The following is a 17,747-nucleotide window of genomic DNA, read 5'->3' on the forward strand; positions in this document are numbered from 1 at the left end:
GCAGGAGATTATCTTCCTGGCAGTGTCATTGTTCTTGAAAGAGATAAGAAAAACTGCCTAACCCCCAACAGATGGCAAAAATAGAATACATGCTTATTTTACAAGCCAGGACATTCTCCACCCCTTATTCTATTTCCATTTGTGTCACAATGAAATCTTATACTCAGTTCTCACTTAAGACCAGGTTTCCCTGTGGTACACAACGGGTTTCCCCATCTTTCTGCATTACCCACCAAGTGTAACCAGGTCCTTGAGCAAAAACAATCCCACGGATGGGTTTGTCTCTGCCTGAGGTGGGATTAATCCAGACAGTTTTCCCTAAAATACCCTTCATATGTACCACAGGGACTTTATCTCCATCTACTGTGTGCAAGGGTTCAGACTGGGCAGGGCCAGCTTGATTGATGGACCCTCGGGTGTTGACCATCCAGGTTGCTTTTGCCAGGTTATTTTCCCAGTTTCTAAATGTTCCCCCACCAAGTGCCTTCAGGGTAGTCTTAAGGAGTCCGTTGCACCGTTCAACTTTGCCAGCAGCTGGAGCATGATAGGGGATATGATATATCCATTCGATAACATGTTCTCTGGCCCAGGTGTTGATAAGGCCGTTCTTGAAATGGGTGCCATTGTCAGATTCAATCCTTTCAGGTGTGCCATGTCTCCATAGGACTTGCTTTTCCAGGCCTAAGATGGTGTTCCGGGCAGTGGCATGAGGTACAGGGTAGGTCTCTAGCCATCCAGTGGTGGCTTCCACCATGGTCAGCACGTAGCGCTTGCCTTGGCGTGTCTGGGGCAGTGTGATGTAGTCAATCTGCCAGGCCTCCCCATAGTTGTACTTGGACCACCGCCCCCCATACCACAGGGGCTTTACCCGCTTGGCCTGTTTGATGGCAGCACATGTCTCACAGTCGTGGATAACCTGAGAAATACTGTCCATGGTTAGATCCACCCCTCGGTCTCGTGCCCACTTGTAGGTGGCATCTCTGCCCTGATGACCCGAGGCATCGTGAGCCCATCGAGCCAGGAACAACTCCCCCTTATGGTGCCAATCTAAGTCTATCTTTGACACTTCTATTCTCGCTGCCTGATCTACCTGCTCATTGTTTCGGTGTTCCTCGTTAGCCCGACTTTTGGGGACATGGGCATCTACATGACGGACTTTCACCGTTAGTTTCTCCACCCGAGAGGCAATGTCTTTCCATATATCAGCAGCCCAGATTGGTTTTCCTTTACATTGCCAGTTGGCTTTTCTCCACCTTCCCAGCCAGCCCCATAGAGCATTGGCTACCATCCATGAATCAGTATAAAGGTAGAGCTTTGGCCACCTCTCCCTTTCAGCAATGTCCAGGGCCAGCTGAACGGCCTTGAGTTCAGCAAGTTGGCTCGATCCACCTTCTCCTTCGGTAGCTTGTGCAACCTGTCGTGTGGGGCTCCATACGTCTGCTTTCCACTTCCGGTTCATCCCTACGATGCGACAAGAACCGTCAGTGAAAAGAGCGTAACGTGTTTCCTCTGCTGGTGGTTGGTTATAGGGTGGAGCTTCTTCAGCTCTTGTCGCTTGTACCTGCTCCTCATCGTCAGTGAGACTAAAGTTTTCACCTTCTGGCCAGTTCGTAATTATCTCTAAAATCCCAGGGCAATTCAGGTTTCCAATACGGGCGCGCTGGGTGATGAGGGCAATCCATTTGCTCCATGTGGCGTCGGTGGCGTGGTGGGTAGTAAGAACCTTTCCTTTGAACATCCACCCCAGCACTGGTAGTCGGGGTGCCAGGAGGAGTTATGCTTCTGTGCCAATCACCTCCGAGGCGGCTTGAAATCCTTCATAGGCAGCCAAGATTTCCTTCTCTGTTGGGGGTGTAGTTGGCTTTGGACCCTTTGAAACTTCGGCTCCAGAATCCCAATGGTCGACCTCGAGTCTCACCAGGCACCTTCTGCCAAAGGCTCCAGGACAAACCATTGTTCCCGGCTGCAGAGTAGAGCACATTTTTGACTTCTGGTCCCGTTCTGACTGGGCCAAGGGCTACAGCATGAGCGATCTCCTGCTTGATCTGGGTGAAGGCTTGTTGCTGCTCAGGGCCCCAGTGGAAATCGTTCTTTTTGCGGGTAACCAGGTAAAGAGGGCTCACAATCTGGCTATACTCGGGAATGTGCATCCTCTAAAAAACCTATGGCACCTAGGAAAGCTTGTGTTTCCTTCTTGCTGGTTGGTGGGGACATAGCGGTGATCTTGTTGATGACCTCAGTGGGAATCTGGCTCCGTCCGTCTTGCCATTTCACTCCCAGGAACTGGATTTCTCGGGCAGGTCCCTTGACTTTGCTCTTCTTGATGGCGAAGCCAGATTCTAGCAGTATCTGGATGATCCTCTTACCTTTCTCAAACACTTCTGCCGCTGTCTTCCCCCACACAATGATGTCATCAATGTACTGCAGGTGTTCTGGAGCCTCACCCTTTTCTAGTGCAGTCTGGATCAGTCCATGGCAGATAGTGGGACTGTGTTTCCACCCCTGGGGCAGTCGGTTCCAGGTGTACTGCACGCCCCTCCAGGTGAAAGCAAACTGAGGCCTGCATTCTGCTGCCAGAGGAATGGAGAAAAACGCATTAGCAATATCAATAGTGGCATACCACTTCGCTGCCTTGGACTCCAGCTCGTACTGGAGTTCCAGCATATCCGGTACAGCGGCGCTCAGCGGTGGAGTCACTTCATTCAAGGCACGATAGTCCACAGTCAATCTCCATTCTCCGTCAGATTTGCGCACAGGCCAGATGGGGCTATTGAAGGGTGAGTGGGTTTTGCTGACCACCCCTTGGCTCTCCAGCTCACGAATCATTCTGTGGATGGGGATCACGGCATCTCGATCCATCCGATACTGCCGGCGGTGCATTGTCGAGGTTGCAATTGGCACGAGTTGCTCTTCCACCCTCAGGAGTCCTACTGCAGATGGGTTTTCTGACAGTCCAGGCAAGGTGTTCAATTGCTTAATGTCCCTTGCCTCTACAGCACCTATGCCAAAAGCCCACCTGAGTCCCTTTGGGTCTTTGTAATAGCCATTCCGGAGGAAGTCTATGCCCAGAATACACGGGGCCTCTGGGCCAGTCACTATAGGATGTTTCTGCCACTCCTTCCCAGTCAGGCTCACCTCGGCTTCCACCAGGGTCAATTGCTGTGATCCCCCTGTCACACCAGCAATAGAAACAGGCTCTGCCCCCACATGTCCCGATGGTATCAGGGTACACTGCGCACCAGTATCAACTAGGGCATCATATTTTTGTGGCTCTGATGTGCCAGGCCATCGGATCCACACAGTCCAGAAGATCCGGATTTCCCGTGCCTCTCCCTGGCTAGAGGCAGGGCCCCTCTAACACTGGTTATTATTCCTCTCCTGGGTATACATACTAGAGGTCCCTTCAAGGGGATCTGACAGATTGTACCCTAAAGCTTGGTCATGGGAGGTTGAGGCTACCTTCACCTTGGTGGAACTCCCCCGGTTAGAGTTTCCCTCCTTGAGTTGACGGACCCGTGCTGCCAGGACAGAAGTGGGTTTCCCATCCCACCTCCCCATGTCTTCCCCGTGGTCACGCAGGAAGAACCACAGATTAGCCCTTGGGGTGTACCCTCTCTCTCTAGCTGGGGAATGTTGGGTTCTGACTTTGGGGCCTGTGACTCGTATGGGTGCTGCATTAACCTTCCTCATTTCCTCCCTCATCTCTTCTTTGAACTCCTTAATCACAGCTGAGATATGAGCCTGCATTGGGCCATTAATCATACTCTCATAATTCCTAAGTTTTTTGGCAACAGAGCCCTCTGTCTCTCGGTTAGTGTCAGCATCAATTGTTGCAATGAAAGTGGTATACTGAGATGGCCCCAGATTTGCCAGACTCCACAGCATTTGCCCTGTGCACCTGACCTTGTCGGGGTCATTATTATGTTGTCCATCCCTCCCAAAGAGTACCTCTAATACTGCCACTTCCCTTAACTGTTGGATCCCTTCCTCCAGGGTCTTCCAACGCATCCTATGGTGGTGCTCCTGCATTCTCTCCCTGTGGACAAACCTCTCTCTGACACTCATTAAAAGCCGCTCCCAGAGAGAAAGGGATCCTGGCTCCCTTACAAAAATCTGATTCATACCTGAGTCCTGGGTTAAGGGTCCCAAGTTCCTTGCCTCACCACCGTCCAGCTGCACGCCTGTACCCATAAGGTCCCAGACCCGGAGTAGCCAGGTAGTATAAGCCTCACACCCTCGTCACACAATGTCTTTGTGCAGATTACGGAGACTTTCGTACATCAGGGACTCGGTGATGATCGCAACTTCTGGCTCCCCTGTGGGTTGTGAGGTTCCTCCATTCCTATCTCTATCTAGGTGCTCTGCTTTCATCTTAGACCTCCTTGTTTCTACCGGGGCAACTGCTGCTGGCTGTGACTGCCTTTGTGGTTCAGCTGGAACCTGGACAGTTGTAACATTTGTGGGTTCCACAGCTGTACTATTAGACTGTCCCTCTTCAAGGCAAAGGGTGGGTTTCTCACCAGCTGGTGAAATGCACTCCTTCAGCATCTCTTGCATCTCCTGCATCTCCTTAACCAGCACCCTCACCCAATCTGGGTGGTTCGTTTCTGAGGCAGGCTGTGGGGCAGGGTCAGGCTCTGGAGCAGCAGCATCTCCAGTCTCTGGGGTAGTGTCAGGCTCTGCAGCAGCATCCCTAGTCTCTGGTGTAGGTGTCAGGGTAGTTATCCAGGTTAATCTTCTCTTATCTCTGAGTGCTAAACATAACAGGCATATCAGCAACACCACCCATTGTATGATATCATTAGCACTTAGAGTGGATCTTAACCCTTCGAAAACTGGTGGGGCAGACCCAAAAAGATGGTTAAAAGGTTGGGAGAAAGTTTCCCCCCGTGTCATTTCCTCACAGTAGGTACCATTATTAAAGTAACTCCAAAAACATGCAGTTAGTGTGTGATAGCTCTGAATCCATGTACCTGCCATCCAGAGGAAATTAAAGATCCATGAATCCTTCACCCAGAGGACAAACTTGATAACAGACACAGTGGCCTTAGTTATAGGACCCATATTTAGATAAGGGCCTGTAAATGGGAAGTATACACTTGCGACCACATGCCACCCAAACCAGGGAAAACTAGACCACATGGTGGTACTTAAAAATTAAACTACCTAAGAACTGTTAATCCCTTTTTTTTTCTCAGTGCCCTCGTGCCCCACATTGGGCACCAAAATCTGTCTTGGTTTGAAAAGACAGGAGTCTGTGAAGGAAGGCAAAAGCCTCCTGTGAAATTGAAAAGGTAAACCCCCTCCTTCCAAATTATCACAATTTCAGAATTAAAAGGGCTCTCAGGCAAAGATATGGGAATGGGAATAACAGTTTTTTACTCTGAAGAAAAAACCTAAATAACAATGTAATTTAGCACAAGCAAAAAACCACTGGCAGAGTGAGAAAAACCTGACACCCTGAGAAGTCAGGGTGTTGATAGTAGTCCAGCCAGATGGTGGCTGCTCCTCCTGGAGCGGCGATCTGCAGAAGGGTGTAGATCCTTTCTGAAAATGCGGCGAAGGAGCAGCTGGGCCTTGGTTCCTGATTCCTCTGGGAAATCCAGCGAAGAAGGCTGTCTGTGGTCTCAGAAATGCTTGTTTTATGGTGGCAGGGATGCTTGGCTCCTCCCTCTGGGTGGAGCATCTCCCAATGGGATGATGTAACTAATCTTACCAGCCACAGTGAGTAATTCAATAGCCCATTAGCAGGAGATTATCTTCCTGGCAGTGTCATTGTTCTTGAAAGAGATAAGAAAAACTGCCTAACCCCCAACAGATGGCAAAAATAGAATACATGCTTATTTTACAAGCCAGGACACGCGGGATGGTCAGCCCAGGCTTGTGAACTATATGCGGTATTAAGGGCACTCCTGAACTTAAAAGGTAAGAAGGGAACAATTTACACTGATTCTAAATACGCCTACGGCGTGGTGCACACTTTCGGAAAAATTTGGGAAGAAAGGGGGTTAATTAGCACCAAGGGAAAGGGGCTCATCCATGAAGAGCTAATAAAACAAATTCTGGCAGCTATCAGGGAACCAGAGGCAATTGCGGTAGTACATGTAAAAGGGCATCAAACCAGGACTCAATTTAAAACTCGGGGTAACAATCTAGCAGACCAAGAGGCAAAGCACGCAGCATTGTTACAAGTAAGTGCTCCCGCAGTTTGTGAAAGGGAAACTCAGGAATTCCCTCTCCGCCCTTCAGAAAAAGAAATTGATGAATTTAAGAGGTTGGGTGGGGTGTTCGAGGAAGGTAAATGGAGACTGCCAGACGGCAGGGAATTAGTTTCTAAGGACTACACTCGGAAAATTTTAGGGAGACTACATGCACGGACCCATTGGGGAACTCGGGCTTTAGCCGATCAGTTCCTGAAATTCTTTGTGTGCAAAGGCATATATGAATTAGCAAAGCAGGAGGTACAAGGGTGCTTGATATGCCAACGAATAAATAAAGCACAAATGAAACAGATTGCAATGGGAAGCCGTCCGGTGGCATACCGACCCTTTGAAAGGGTCCAGGTCGACTTCACCGACCTACCAAACGTCGGAAGATACCGGTGCCTCTTAGTAATAGTAAACAAATTAACTCATTGGGTGGAGGCATTTCCAAGCTCCCGAGCGACCGCCCAGGTGGTATCTAGGATACTATTGGAAGAGATTATACCAATATATGGGTTGGTGAAATTCATCGACTCAGATCAAGGTACCCATTTTACCTCAAGGGTGATAAAACAAATAGCAGAAGCATTGGGGATCCGCTGGGAATATCATACCCCTTGGCATCCACAAAGTTCAGGACAGGTTGAACGAATGAATCAGACCCTTAAAGCACATTTGACAAAATTAATATTGGAAACCAAAATGTCCTGGATTAAGTGTCTTCCCGTAGCCCTGCTTAACATCAGGACTCGGCCGAATGCAAATACGGGGATATCACCCATTGAAATGCTTTATGGGATGCCCTATGAACATGGGATGCCAGTAGGACACCCCAAGATTGAGGATGGACAAATAAGACCATATCTGATAGCGATTAACAAAAACTTGCAAGAACTAAGGAAGCAGGGGATCATAATGCAAAGGACCCCTGTAGGTTTCTCTATTCATCCTGTCCGTCCCAGCGATCAGGTCTTGATTAGGACCTGGAAGGACACCCCATTATCCCCCCATTGGGAAGGACCCTTTCTTGTTCTTTTGACCACAGATACAGCAGTACGGACCGCGGAGAAGGGATGGACCCACGCATCCAGGGTTAAACGAGTAAAACCTCAAAAGGACACACCGGAGTGGGAGGTCGTCTGTCCTCCCGGAGACCTGAAACTCACCTTAAGAAGACCCCGCCAATGACAAAGATCGACAGGAGAGGGTGTTAAAAGCTTAAATTGCCCTTCTCGCCCTTTTGTAACTTTTAAGTGTTCCTATTGTAAAATACTGTGGGTGACTCACTGTGACCGAGGGGGGAAGGCCCAACGGTTTGTGTGAAGATTGCTATAATAACGAAATGCGGGCAGCTAACCTATTCTTGACGCTCTTCACAGAACTACGAGTAATCGAGACAGATTCCATATTGTGATTTGAAATCTCCCAAAACTGGCTAAGGGGGAAAGCTCCGATATCGAGCCCAAATTCTAGTCGTTGAAATGCCGGAGAGAGTGTAAAGTACCCTGCAGTGCTCGGCCAGTAAGACGCAGCCGGAGGGAAACATATAAGCGAAGGTACACAGCTTGAGCTAGGAATGATCTCCGCGAGCCTAATGCCTGCTGCCAAGAAGATGATCTTCCCCGCCGCTGGTGGCAACCCAGTGGGCCCGAGTGGGGGCAGAGGAATGTTAGCCGGAGCAATCCTGATAAGCCTGAGTCTAGTCATGTGCCTCAGGACTAGTACCTACGCTGACAGACAAAACCACTTGGTTCAATGGAATCCTAACCAGACTTGTAAGGCTTGCACTGAGGACGGTCGGGCCGAAGCGGAGGCTTCACCTAGCCACACCTCTGACAACTGCGCAGGAGACACAGTAAGCAGGTACTGCTGGCTCAAAGGCATTCAATACGGGGCTTGTATAAAAAGGGGGGAGGAAATCTGCATCTCGCAAGGAGGAGCGTCCAGGGTGGGTAAGTTAGCCCATCTAAGGCACAAGCGGGGTATAGAACCTGTTAAAATCTCGGTGTGTGACAAATGCAATCGTACTGTATGGACTGGGGGGAAAATGGAATCGATCTTTGTGGGATATTACCAGGTGAATCAGTTGTGTTATGAGGACAAACAACTAGGAATGTGTAGAATGGGGGGAAAAACATATTGGGCCAGTAAGAACCAAAAGTATGAAAATAAGATCCCCTTGGGAAGGGATCCAGTGGTCATTGGTATGCTTGAGATGAATGATGACCGAACCTGCCTCCAATATGATAAAACCTTTTGCTTTTCCCGGAATAAAGAGGGGGTGGACCCAGAAAGTAAAATTCAACAGGTCGCCCAAGAACTAAAGAGGCAGGAATCTGAGATGAGAAAACGTCGGATTGAGCAAGAGAGGCTGAGGACTTTGAGTGAGCAGTACGACCAACTGGAAAAACAATATAGTGAGTTCGGTCTGCCTGCATCAGATAAAAATCTATTCATTGATCTCATGCAAGAGATTGCCACAGAATTGGGTCTATCAAACTGTTGCATATGTGGGGGATTAAAATTGGCCGAGAAATGGCCTTGGAAAGGAGAAGGATTGACCCCAGAGCAGTTACTAAGATGGAATCATACCAAAATTTCTAAAATATTGCAACGGCCTGAGGGGTGGGTACTGGAAAAACGAGTAATTGGAACAATTTGCATAAGCAGGGAAGGAAAAAAATACACAGAGACTGTCGGCTACACACCGTGTCTTGCCACTTTAACTATAGATACCGAAAATAAAGGTCTAAAGTGGCAACCCGAACCTCCCTCAGGTTACTGGAGCCTAGAAAAACACAGCCAGTGCGAATGGAGTGAAAGGTTGAAGTTGTGTTGGAACAAGAAGCCTGGGGCCAATCCTTTCCAATCCCTAGGTGTTATAAGGGAATTTTGGGACAAACCAGGTGAGGTGAAAACTTGGAAAGCCCCAAACGGGATCTACTGGATTTGTGGAAAAAAGGCATATAGCGAGTTGTCTGAAAAATGGAAAGGATCTTGCACCCTAGGAATAATCAGACCTGCTTTCTTTACCTTGCCACGATCAGAAAGCAGCTCGCTGGGAGCTCCCCTATATGAAACCCTGGGTCGTCAAAAGAGAGAAGTAAGAAAGAAATTCCCTATCTTCGAAGGTAGTCAAAAGTGGGGGGAGGAAGAATGGCCTGCCGAACGTATAATTGAGTATTACGGACCCGCTACCTGGGCCCAGGATGGTAGCTGGGGTTACCGCACCCCAATTTACCTTTTAAACAGACTGATCAGACTCCAAGCAGTGGTGGAGATTGTGTCTAACCACACCTCGGATGCCCTGGAGTTACTATCTCGGCAGCACTCCCAAATGAGAGCATTTGTCTACCAAAACAGGATAGCACTGGATTACCTATTAGCCGAAGAAGGGGGTGTATGTGGAAAGTTCAATGAGTCAGAATGCTGCATTGAAATTGACGATTATGGGGAAACAATCCGGGGTCTCGCTGCTGAAATAAAGAGGGTTGCACATGTTCCCATCCAGAAGTGGAATTCAATATTGAACACTTCCTGGTGGGACAATCTGTTTGACGGGGCTTGGTGGAAGAAACTAATATTTTTCATTCTGTGTTCAGTAGCTGGAGTTATCTTCCTGCCCTGTTTAATTCCCTGCTTCATCCGGCTAATACACTCAGTTGTACAGGGGATGCAGATTGTGGCTATGCCCATGGATCCCGAACTGGCAAAAAAAGGCAACCCGGTTTCAAAAATCATGAAACTGGAGGAGGACTCCTCATGTAAAAGGGCAGCAAAGGTATTAACACAATTTGAAGAGCAGATTGAAAGTAATAGGTCAGATATCAAGGAATACCAGAGAATACCACTGGATGACTAAAGTAAGACAAAGATCAATTAAAAGTGTACTGGGAGTCAAGAGGGTCTAACTAATAATAAAGCACGTAGTTTTATTCTTAGAAAGCTCCACTAATTAATTAGTTTATAAAGAAGGGGAGGGAATTGTTAGGAATATAAGTAGTAATTCGTGGAGATAAATAGTGTATAAAAATATATATGTGAACTGGGGAGAGAAAAAGGGGGGGGGGGAATCCCTTCGTTCCCTTTAGGTTGAGAAATCCAACAGGATGACGAGATCACAAAGCCGCAGCAGATGGACATCTCAGTATTTGCATCCAAAAGGAACTCCAGCTGCACCAGGGACGAGCATTCATCAGCACCTACGCCCAAAGACACCAGGTGCTGATGGCCCAGACAGGATGCCTATCTGTGGGGATCAGAACCATCAACACATGGAATCTGAATGCCAGATTCCGGGAACCAGGGAAATGGACCATTCTACCCCCAGACGAGGCTTTGTCCAGAGAAAGAAACCACCTTGAATATGAACAACTCAGAAGGAAACAAAGACTTTCTGCCGCAGGCCAAATAAACTGTATAAAAACTGCTACCTTGCAAGCAGTAGGTGTGGATGGGGAGGTCTAGGTACCAGTTGGTCCTTTCCTCACGTTCACCCGTATCACTTCTCGGGGGTGATACACTGGCCGTTTCGGTGGTGGCTGTCGAGACTGTTTTTTTGGTCGCGAAATAAATTTTATTTTTCATATTTTTATTAAAATTGGCTAATTCGCATTTTTTATTTATATCAACAACTGAGTGACAGAACCAGGAATAACAGGGGCCCAGTGTGGCTTATACTCCCATCTCCCATGCCTATGGGGTTGCAAGCCACAGCAGGTGTATTTGATCTTCTTGGTGGTGAAATACAGAGGCCAATCTGGTCTTGCCTTGTATTTCCTTGTCACTTTCTCTTAGCTAATTTGCCAGGCAAATAGTTTTTGACACCCCTTAACTGTGGTTTCCTACCGTTCTTCAGGTACTTCTCATTCAACAGGCACTAACTCCGATCCACAAAACAAAGTTCTTACTTTAACACTTCTTGCAACAAGAGCATAAATTTTGTGAACTACAATACTAATTATTCCCACAATTCAAACATTTACTTATAACCAGCTATCATGTCCAGTATCAGGATGAATTAAATAAAGTTTACAGTATGGTACTGATGGAAATGGTAATTTCCCTTCTTCCCTATACAATTCACAGGCTAAGGTCACAATATAAGAATTCTTTGACCAAAACAGTCCTGATCCTTCTGTCTGAAGTATTCCTCCCCAAGGAGATATTTTATTTAGGCAGTGCTTGAAACCAGTGATGTAAATTTCGCCTTATTTCTTAATTAAGTGTTATTCTTTGTACATTTCTTGGATAGTGTGGGTTTTCCCAGATCATTACCACTCAATTTCCATTTGAAAGGCAATTCGGTATCACCCAGTTTAAATGTGATAGTCCATTCTTCAGGTTCCTTCACAAGTCTTTTGATTCTGCTGGCATGAATTCACCCTCTTTCTGTGGTTCGGATTGCTGTTTCAGTACTACCTGGAAAGGACTTCTTAACAGCATAGTAATAAAAGAAAAGCAATACTGCATTAACTTTTACCATTAGCTTTCTTCAAAACTTTCTGAGTTTAGCTAAAAGCTTTCTCCACAGCTGCCTCTTCTTCCTGTATCCAGCTGTGCTAATAGTTGCACGGGCAAATTCTTCTTTCTGTGAACTAGAGTTAGTTAAATAAGAAAGTCCAGACCGATTTTAACCCTAGATGTATCACATCTATTGCCTTTTTACTTTTTTTTTTTTTGCACCATTTAACTGTTTTAACCTTACAGACACATTCTATTCCTCAGAATAAAAGCCTCCTCTTTTTACCAGCGAACAAAACCAAAAACCAAATAACTCAAAAAGACCACGCCCTTACTTAAAAAAATAAACTACTTTGTGAGGTTTGGAGAGTCAGCAATCTCTGCCCTGGTTTTATCTCTTTTAGTGCTGGCCTCCTCCCCCTCTTTTTTTTTTTTTTTTTTTTTTTTTTTTTTTTTTTTACAGCATTGTTGCTGAAGCTGTTCTTTGCCCTTCTCCTGCTGCTGCCACTTCACTGCAGGGCCCTAGGGCCCTAGCCTGCGGGAGCAGGGGAGAACTTACAGATAGCCAGGAGCCTGGGGACCTTGGGGGCATGCCTTGGGCTCTCTCTCGACCCCATTTGCCGGGGCCGATGCTGTCATCCTGGACTCGGGACTCCGATAGTCCGCAAGCCACCCCAGCAGTTCCGCCACTGAGCCAGCATGCTCCTGGCCAGCAAACTTGTGTAATCTGCTCCCAGCACCGTTGCGGGGTCCCCTCTGTGAATCGGTCCCTTCCACAGCCCCTGAGACCCCGCTGCTCGTACAGGAGCAGTCAAACACCTCCCAACCTTGGCAACCCCAAACTTGGTGTCTCCAGGTGCTCCCGACATTCTTTTTCTTTCCTTAGCCAACATCCTCTTTTCCCTTGAAGGAGGGCCTGTTCTGCTAAACTTTTTCCAGACCTCAGTTCAGCATTGAGCAATCTCTTAACAACTATATGTTAAGACACTTCCCTGCCCTTTATGCAGAAACCTCATTCACACTTCTGCTCTCTTCTAGCATCAAAACATCACCATTCCACTTTCCAACATCCCAGAGTCTGCTAACCACCCCTTCCCTTCTTCAATTTCTCTCTTTCTTCTCTTCTTGATTTCTTTTTCTTTCCTTATCTTTTTCTATTTTCTTTTGATTCAACACACTTCAGACTGTACAAGGTGTACACACAACTAGTTTACTTCCAAAAGTAAGGTTACAACTTTCTTTTACTAGGATTGCAGTAGCTGTTAGAGCTTAAATACATAATGGCCAGCTGTGGCTTACTGGATCTAACATCTTTGATAAATAAGCTACTATTTTCTTTACTCCTTTGCACTCCTGAATTAAAATTTTATGAGCTACTCCATTTTCTACATTTATGTACAGATGAAAAGGGTTTTCTTAGCAATGATAAGCTTAAAGCTGATACTTAGGCTAGTTTTTTTAACTTCAACTCTTCTAACTTAACATTACCTTACTTGGTCCATTTTTCATTAAAAATTTTACTGCTTCTGTATACCCCTCAATCCATAATCTACAATATCTCCATAGTCTAAGTAGTTTTCTGATCTCCCTCTTTGAAGAGGAAGGCGATAAAATTCCTGCAATTCTCTCATGGTTTTGTTGCTAGCTACCTTTATTTATTGTCTAAGATATTTTACATCTGGTTCTACAAATTACAGTTTTCCCGTTGATACCTTTAATCCTTTTTCCTCTAGAAAATTCAAAAGTTACATAGTAGCTTCTCTAACTTCAACTTGTTGTTTCTCAAAAAAATAGTATTTAATTGGCTACTTTACAGGGAGAATAGGGGTATTATGAGAAGACATAGAAAGTTTTTTTATTATTAGCTTCAAATTTTCCCATCCTTCTAAAGATATGGGATACTGACATACACGTATGGGACAATCTTCTCTCTCAATTGTAACCCTTATGGGTCAATATTTAATCCTCCCCTATTTCCTTCCCCAGCCCAAACTTTTTTATTGTTTTGTTTTGTTTACAAATAAATCCAGAGCTTAACAAATCCAAACTTCTGCTTGAATACTTTGAAATGGTTGAAGAGCTAACACATGACCTCCTCATATAGTTTTTCTCATCACCTTTTTATTTATCCTTTTGCAGATTATACATCTTTCAGTTACTTGCTTTGCTACTCTAAAGATCCCAATGCACCCATAATTTCTAAAAAAATGATCACTCAAAGCTTGAGTACCCCAGTGGGTTTTCTGATGCACGTCTTCTAATATTCCCTAGTAAGTATTTTATTAACTAATTGTCTTCTATCAGGAAGTTTCTATTTCCCTGATTCATCTTGTTCACCACCTATCTTGTTTAATTTTTTTTTTCTCTGCCTCCCTAAACTTTGGAATTTCCATTTTTTCTCATTTGGAGTTAATATTAACATAACTTTTTCAGCTCCATTTTCTGCTGCATCTTTAGATTCCTGATCTGCCAAATTATTTTCTCTTATTTCAGTGATCTTAACTTTTTAGTGTTCTTTAATGAGTAGTATAGCTACCTCTTCAGGTAATTTTGATGCCTCTATAACTTCTAAAATGAGCCCCTTATGTACTAATCCTTTTCCTCTTGAATTAAGTACTCTTTTTTCTTCCCAAATTTTTCCAAAGGTATGTACTACTCCAAAGGCATACCTTGGATCAGTATATATGTATATTTCCTTTCTTGTGCGTGAAATATTCCAGTGCTCTTTTACAGCATATAATTCACAGGTTTGAGCTGACCAGTTGATGGTAATTTTCCTTTTTCAACAGTTTGCATGTTTGCAGGTTTCTTCCCATTACTACTGCATATCCTGTATTTTCTCCTTTTGCAAGGAGTTGTATTTCTGTTAGCTAACATAACTCCCAAAGGGCTATCTTGGGGTATCTCTGCTAGTATGCTTTTATTCCCCCTTTTTCCTGTACCAAATTTACTGGTTTTCTGTTCCATTTTCAAGATCTTATCTATTCATCCCCTGCCTCTGTTTCTCACTCTCACTAACAGCTTAAATACCGCTTTTCTTTCAGCTACTCACACCCAAAGTGAATCTCTATCTCGAGAGAATCACGGGTCCCTGTGTGCCCCCCCCCCCCCCCCTTTCACCTTGGGGTTGGCTTCGGGGTTGCAGTATCGCCGGGCCTCCTGGATGGGCTCTGGCTCTGGTGCCTCCGGTGCCAGTTGCCTTGTGAGGCTGTCTGCATGTCTCTCACACAGTTTAGCCACACCCCCCTCCACACGCCAGGGAGAACAGTGGCCCGTTTGCCGGTCACTTATGCCTTAGCCACAGCCCCCACCTATGATAAATTGGGACACACCTTATTAGTATAATCAAACAAGAATTTATTGATTACAGCAAACAAGGCATAAGCAAAGCAGTGCTGGGCGACAGGGGAGTTTTTGCTCCACCAACTGCCGCAGCCACAGTCAGTTCCAGTTGGTTTTTTATACTGTGTCGTTTCCTGCTGACATGTCCTTTAAGTCGTACTCTGCGTATGTGTTCTTCTGTTGCTAGGTGGTCGTATCCTGCCTCCCGGTGGTCTCTAGGTGAAGGCCGGTAGTTTTTTTCTCAGATTTCCTCTGGGTGACCCATTCCTTATTTAGCACCAATGCTTATCTCTCTGAAACTTAAAAGTTGTTAGGCAAGCATGTTTTGGACAATGTGGGTTTTATCAAGTGCTGAAAGCCTGTTTCCCGTTATCTTACTTTAGTCCCGGGTTTTATCAAGAGCTGGAAGTCTGTTTCTTGTTATTTTACTTTAGTCCCAGGTTTTCTCAAGTGCTGGAAGTCTGTTTCCTGTTGTTTTACTTTAATCCCTTAGTGAACAAAACACGCCATGTTCTATCACACACCTACCTGGGAGGCAATGGCCAGTTTGCAGGTCACTTATACTTTAGCCAGAGCTCCCACCTACCCAGGAGACAATGGCCTGTGTGCAGGTCACACACACAACAAGACAACAATAAGGTACCTTTTACTTTCAAACCACCTATTACAATTTTAGGTGTTACTGGCCAGTCTCGCTCTGGTTCCCCTGGTGTGACCAAGAGATGCAGGCTACGATCGGTGGACATAAGGAGGCAATAAAACAAAAAGAAGGGAAAAAGGCTCCCTTTCTAGAACTGCGGTAATTGGCCCCCTAAGACTAGTAGTGCGCATAAAGAACCCGGAAAGGAAAGAGGATTAGTAAGTACTTTTCGGGGGAGCATGTATGAGGGGATGAATGTGTGTGAATGAGAGGCGGGCTGGTTACCCCAGACCTGCTACCCAAGTGTGGAGTCTCCCATGCTGCGGTTCCGTCTTTCTGCGAGGAAAATGGCCAGTAAAGAGACGAAGTGAATGTTAAAAGGAGTGAGAGAATCCCCTGGGGTAACTGGGACTGAATCTCAGGGAGAGGTTGGACCCCTCGGAGGAAGGGCGCCGAGTTTTCTAGCCCAATCCACTAGGAAACGGGACAAGAGGGGCCCCTAAATACCTGCTGGGTTGAGGGATTTAGATTCCAAGAGCATCCAGGGTTGAGCAGAATTCTGCCGGTTGAGGATATGCCGAATAGCATCCGGGGTTTGACAACACAGCCAAAAAAAAAAAATGCCCAAGAGCATCTGCGTTGTACCACCCAGTTGGATTGAGGGAAAAATGCCCAAGAATATCTGAGGTTGGACAGCACAGCTGGATTGAGGGATAAAATTCCCAAGAGCATCTGGGTTTGGACAACACAGCTATCTTGAGGGATATCCAATTACTCTGGGACTGGCCAGTAACACCTAAAATTCTAATAGGTGATTTGAAAGTAAAAGGTACCTTAATTGTCTTGTTGTGTGTGTGTGAGTGAGTCAAACACAAAATCAGCCTCAACTTCCCGTCCGGGTGCGAATGTGGGGGCTGTGGCATAAAGTGTAGGTGACCTGCAAACAGGCCATTTTCCTCCCGGGCATGTGGAGAGGGCCGTGGCTAAAGAGTGTGAGTGACACGCAGACAGCCTCACAGATGACTGGCACCAGTGGCATCAGAGCCAGGGCCCTTCCAGGGGCCCCGGCGATACTGAAACCCTGAGGCCAACCCCAAGGTGAGGGGGGGCCACAGGGACCTGTGATTCTCTGGCGACAGGGATCCACTTTGTGTCTTGAGGGTGTGAAAGAATGTGTGAAAGTTATTGAGAAATAAAAGTGAGTAAATGTAGATGAATGAAAGTATATGTAATGTAGATTGTGTATTTTAAGCTGTACCATATCTCCTTGGAGGGAGGTGTATGCATTGAAAAGTAGTGTGAGAAAAAGGTTTTTTATTTTTGGGTGTGAGTAGTTGAAAGAAAAGTGGTATTTAAGCTGTTAGTGAGAGTGAGAAACAGAGGCAGGGGATGAATAGATAAGATCTTGAAAATGGAACAGAAAACCAGTAAATTTGGTACAGGAAAAAGGGGGAATAAAAGCATACTAGCAGAGATACCCCAAGATAGCCCTTTGGGAGTTATGTTAGCTAACAGAAATACAACTCCTTGCAAAAGGAGAAAATACAGGATATGCAGTAGTAATTGGTGGTGAAAAAAAACCCCAAAAAACAAACAAACATGCAAACTATTAATAAAAGGAAAATTACCATCAACTGGTCAGCTCAAACCTGTGAATTATATGCTGTAAAAGAGCACTGGAATATTTCACGCACAAGAAAGGAAATATATATACTGATTCAAGGTATGCCTTTGGAGTAGTACATACCTTTGGAAAAATTTGGGAAGAAAAAGGACTACTTAATTCAAGAGGAAAAGGATTAGTACATAAGGGGCTCATTTTACAAGTTTTAGAGGCATCAAAATTACCTGAAGAGATAGCTACAGTACACATTAAGGGACACTAAAGGCTTAAGACCACAGAAATAAGAGGAAATAATTTAGCATATCAGGAATCTAAAGATGCAGCAGAAAATGGAGCTGAAAAAGTTATGTTAATATTAACTCCAAATGAGAAAAATTGGAAATTCCAAAGTTTAGGGAGGCAGAGAGAAAAAAATTTAAACAAGATAGGTGGTGAACAAGATGAATCTGGGAAATAGAAACTTCCTGATGGAAGA

The 17,747-nt window shown here is 45.5% G+C and overlaps 1 protein-coding gene across 1 annotated transcript in view; it reads left to right on the forward strand.

Moving 5' to 3' along the window:
- The window catches only part of LOC135289143 (protein FAM219A-like), a 217,963-nt gene that overhangs the window by 117,240 nt on the left and 82,976 nt on the right, over positions 1 to 17,747 (forward strand). Inside the window, exon 4 of the mRNA XM_064402539.1 lies at positions 5,857 to 5,897. Within this exon, the coding sequence (XP_064258609.1) occupies positions 5,857 to 5,897 (41 nt within the window). The remainder of the gene's footprint in view (positions 1 to 5,856; positions 5,898 to 17,747) is intronic.

This window comes from Passer domesticus, chromosome W (assembly GCF_036417665.1).
Source record: "Passer domesticus isolate bPasDom1 chromosome W, bPasDom1.hap1, whole genome shotgun sequence".
NCBI classification, from domain to species: Eukaryota; Metazoa; Chordata; class Aves; order Passeriformes; family Passeridae; genus Passer; species Passer domesticus.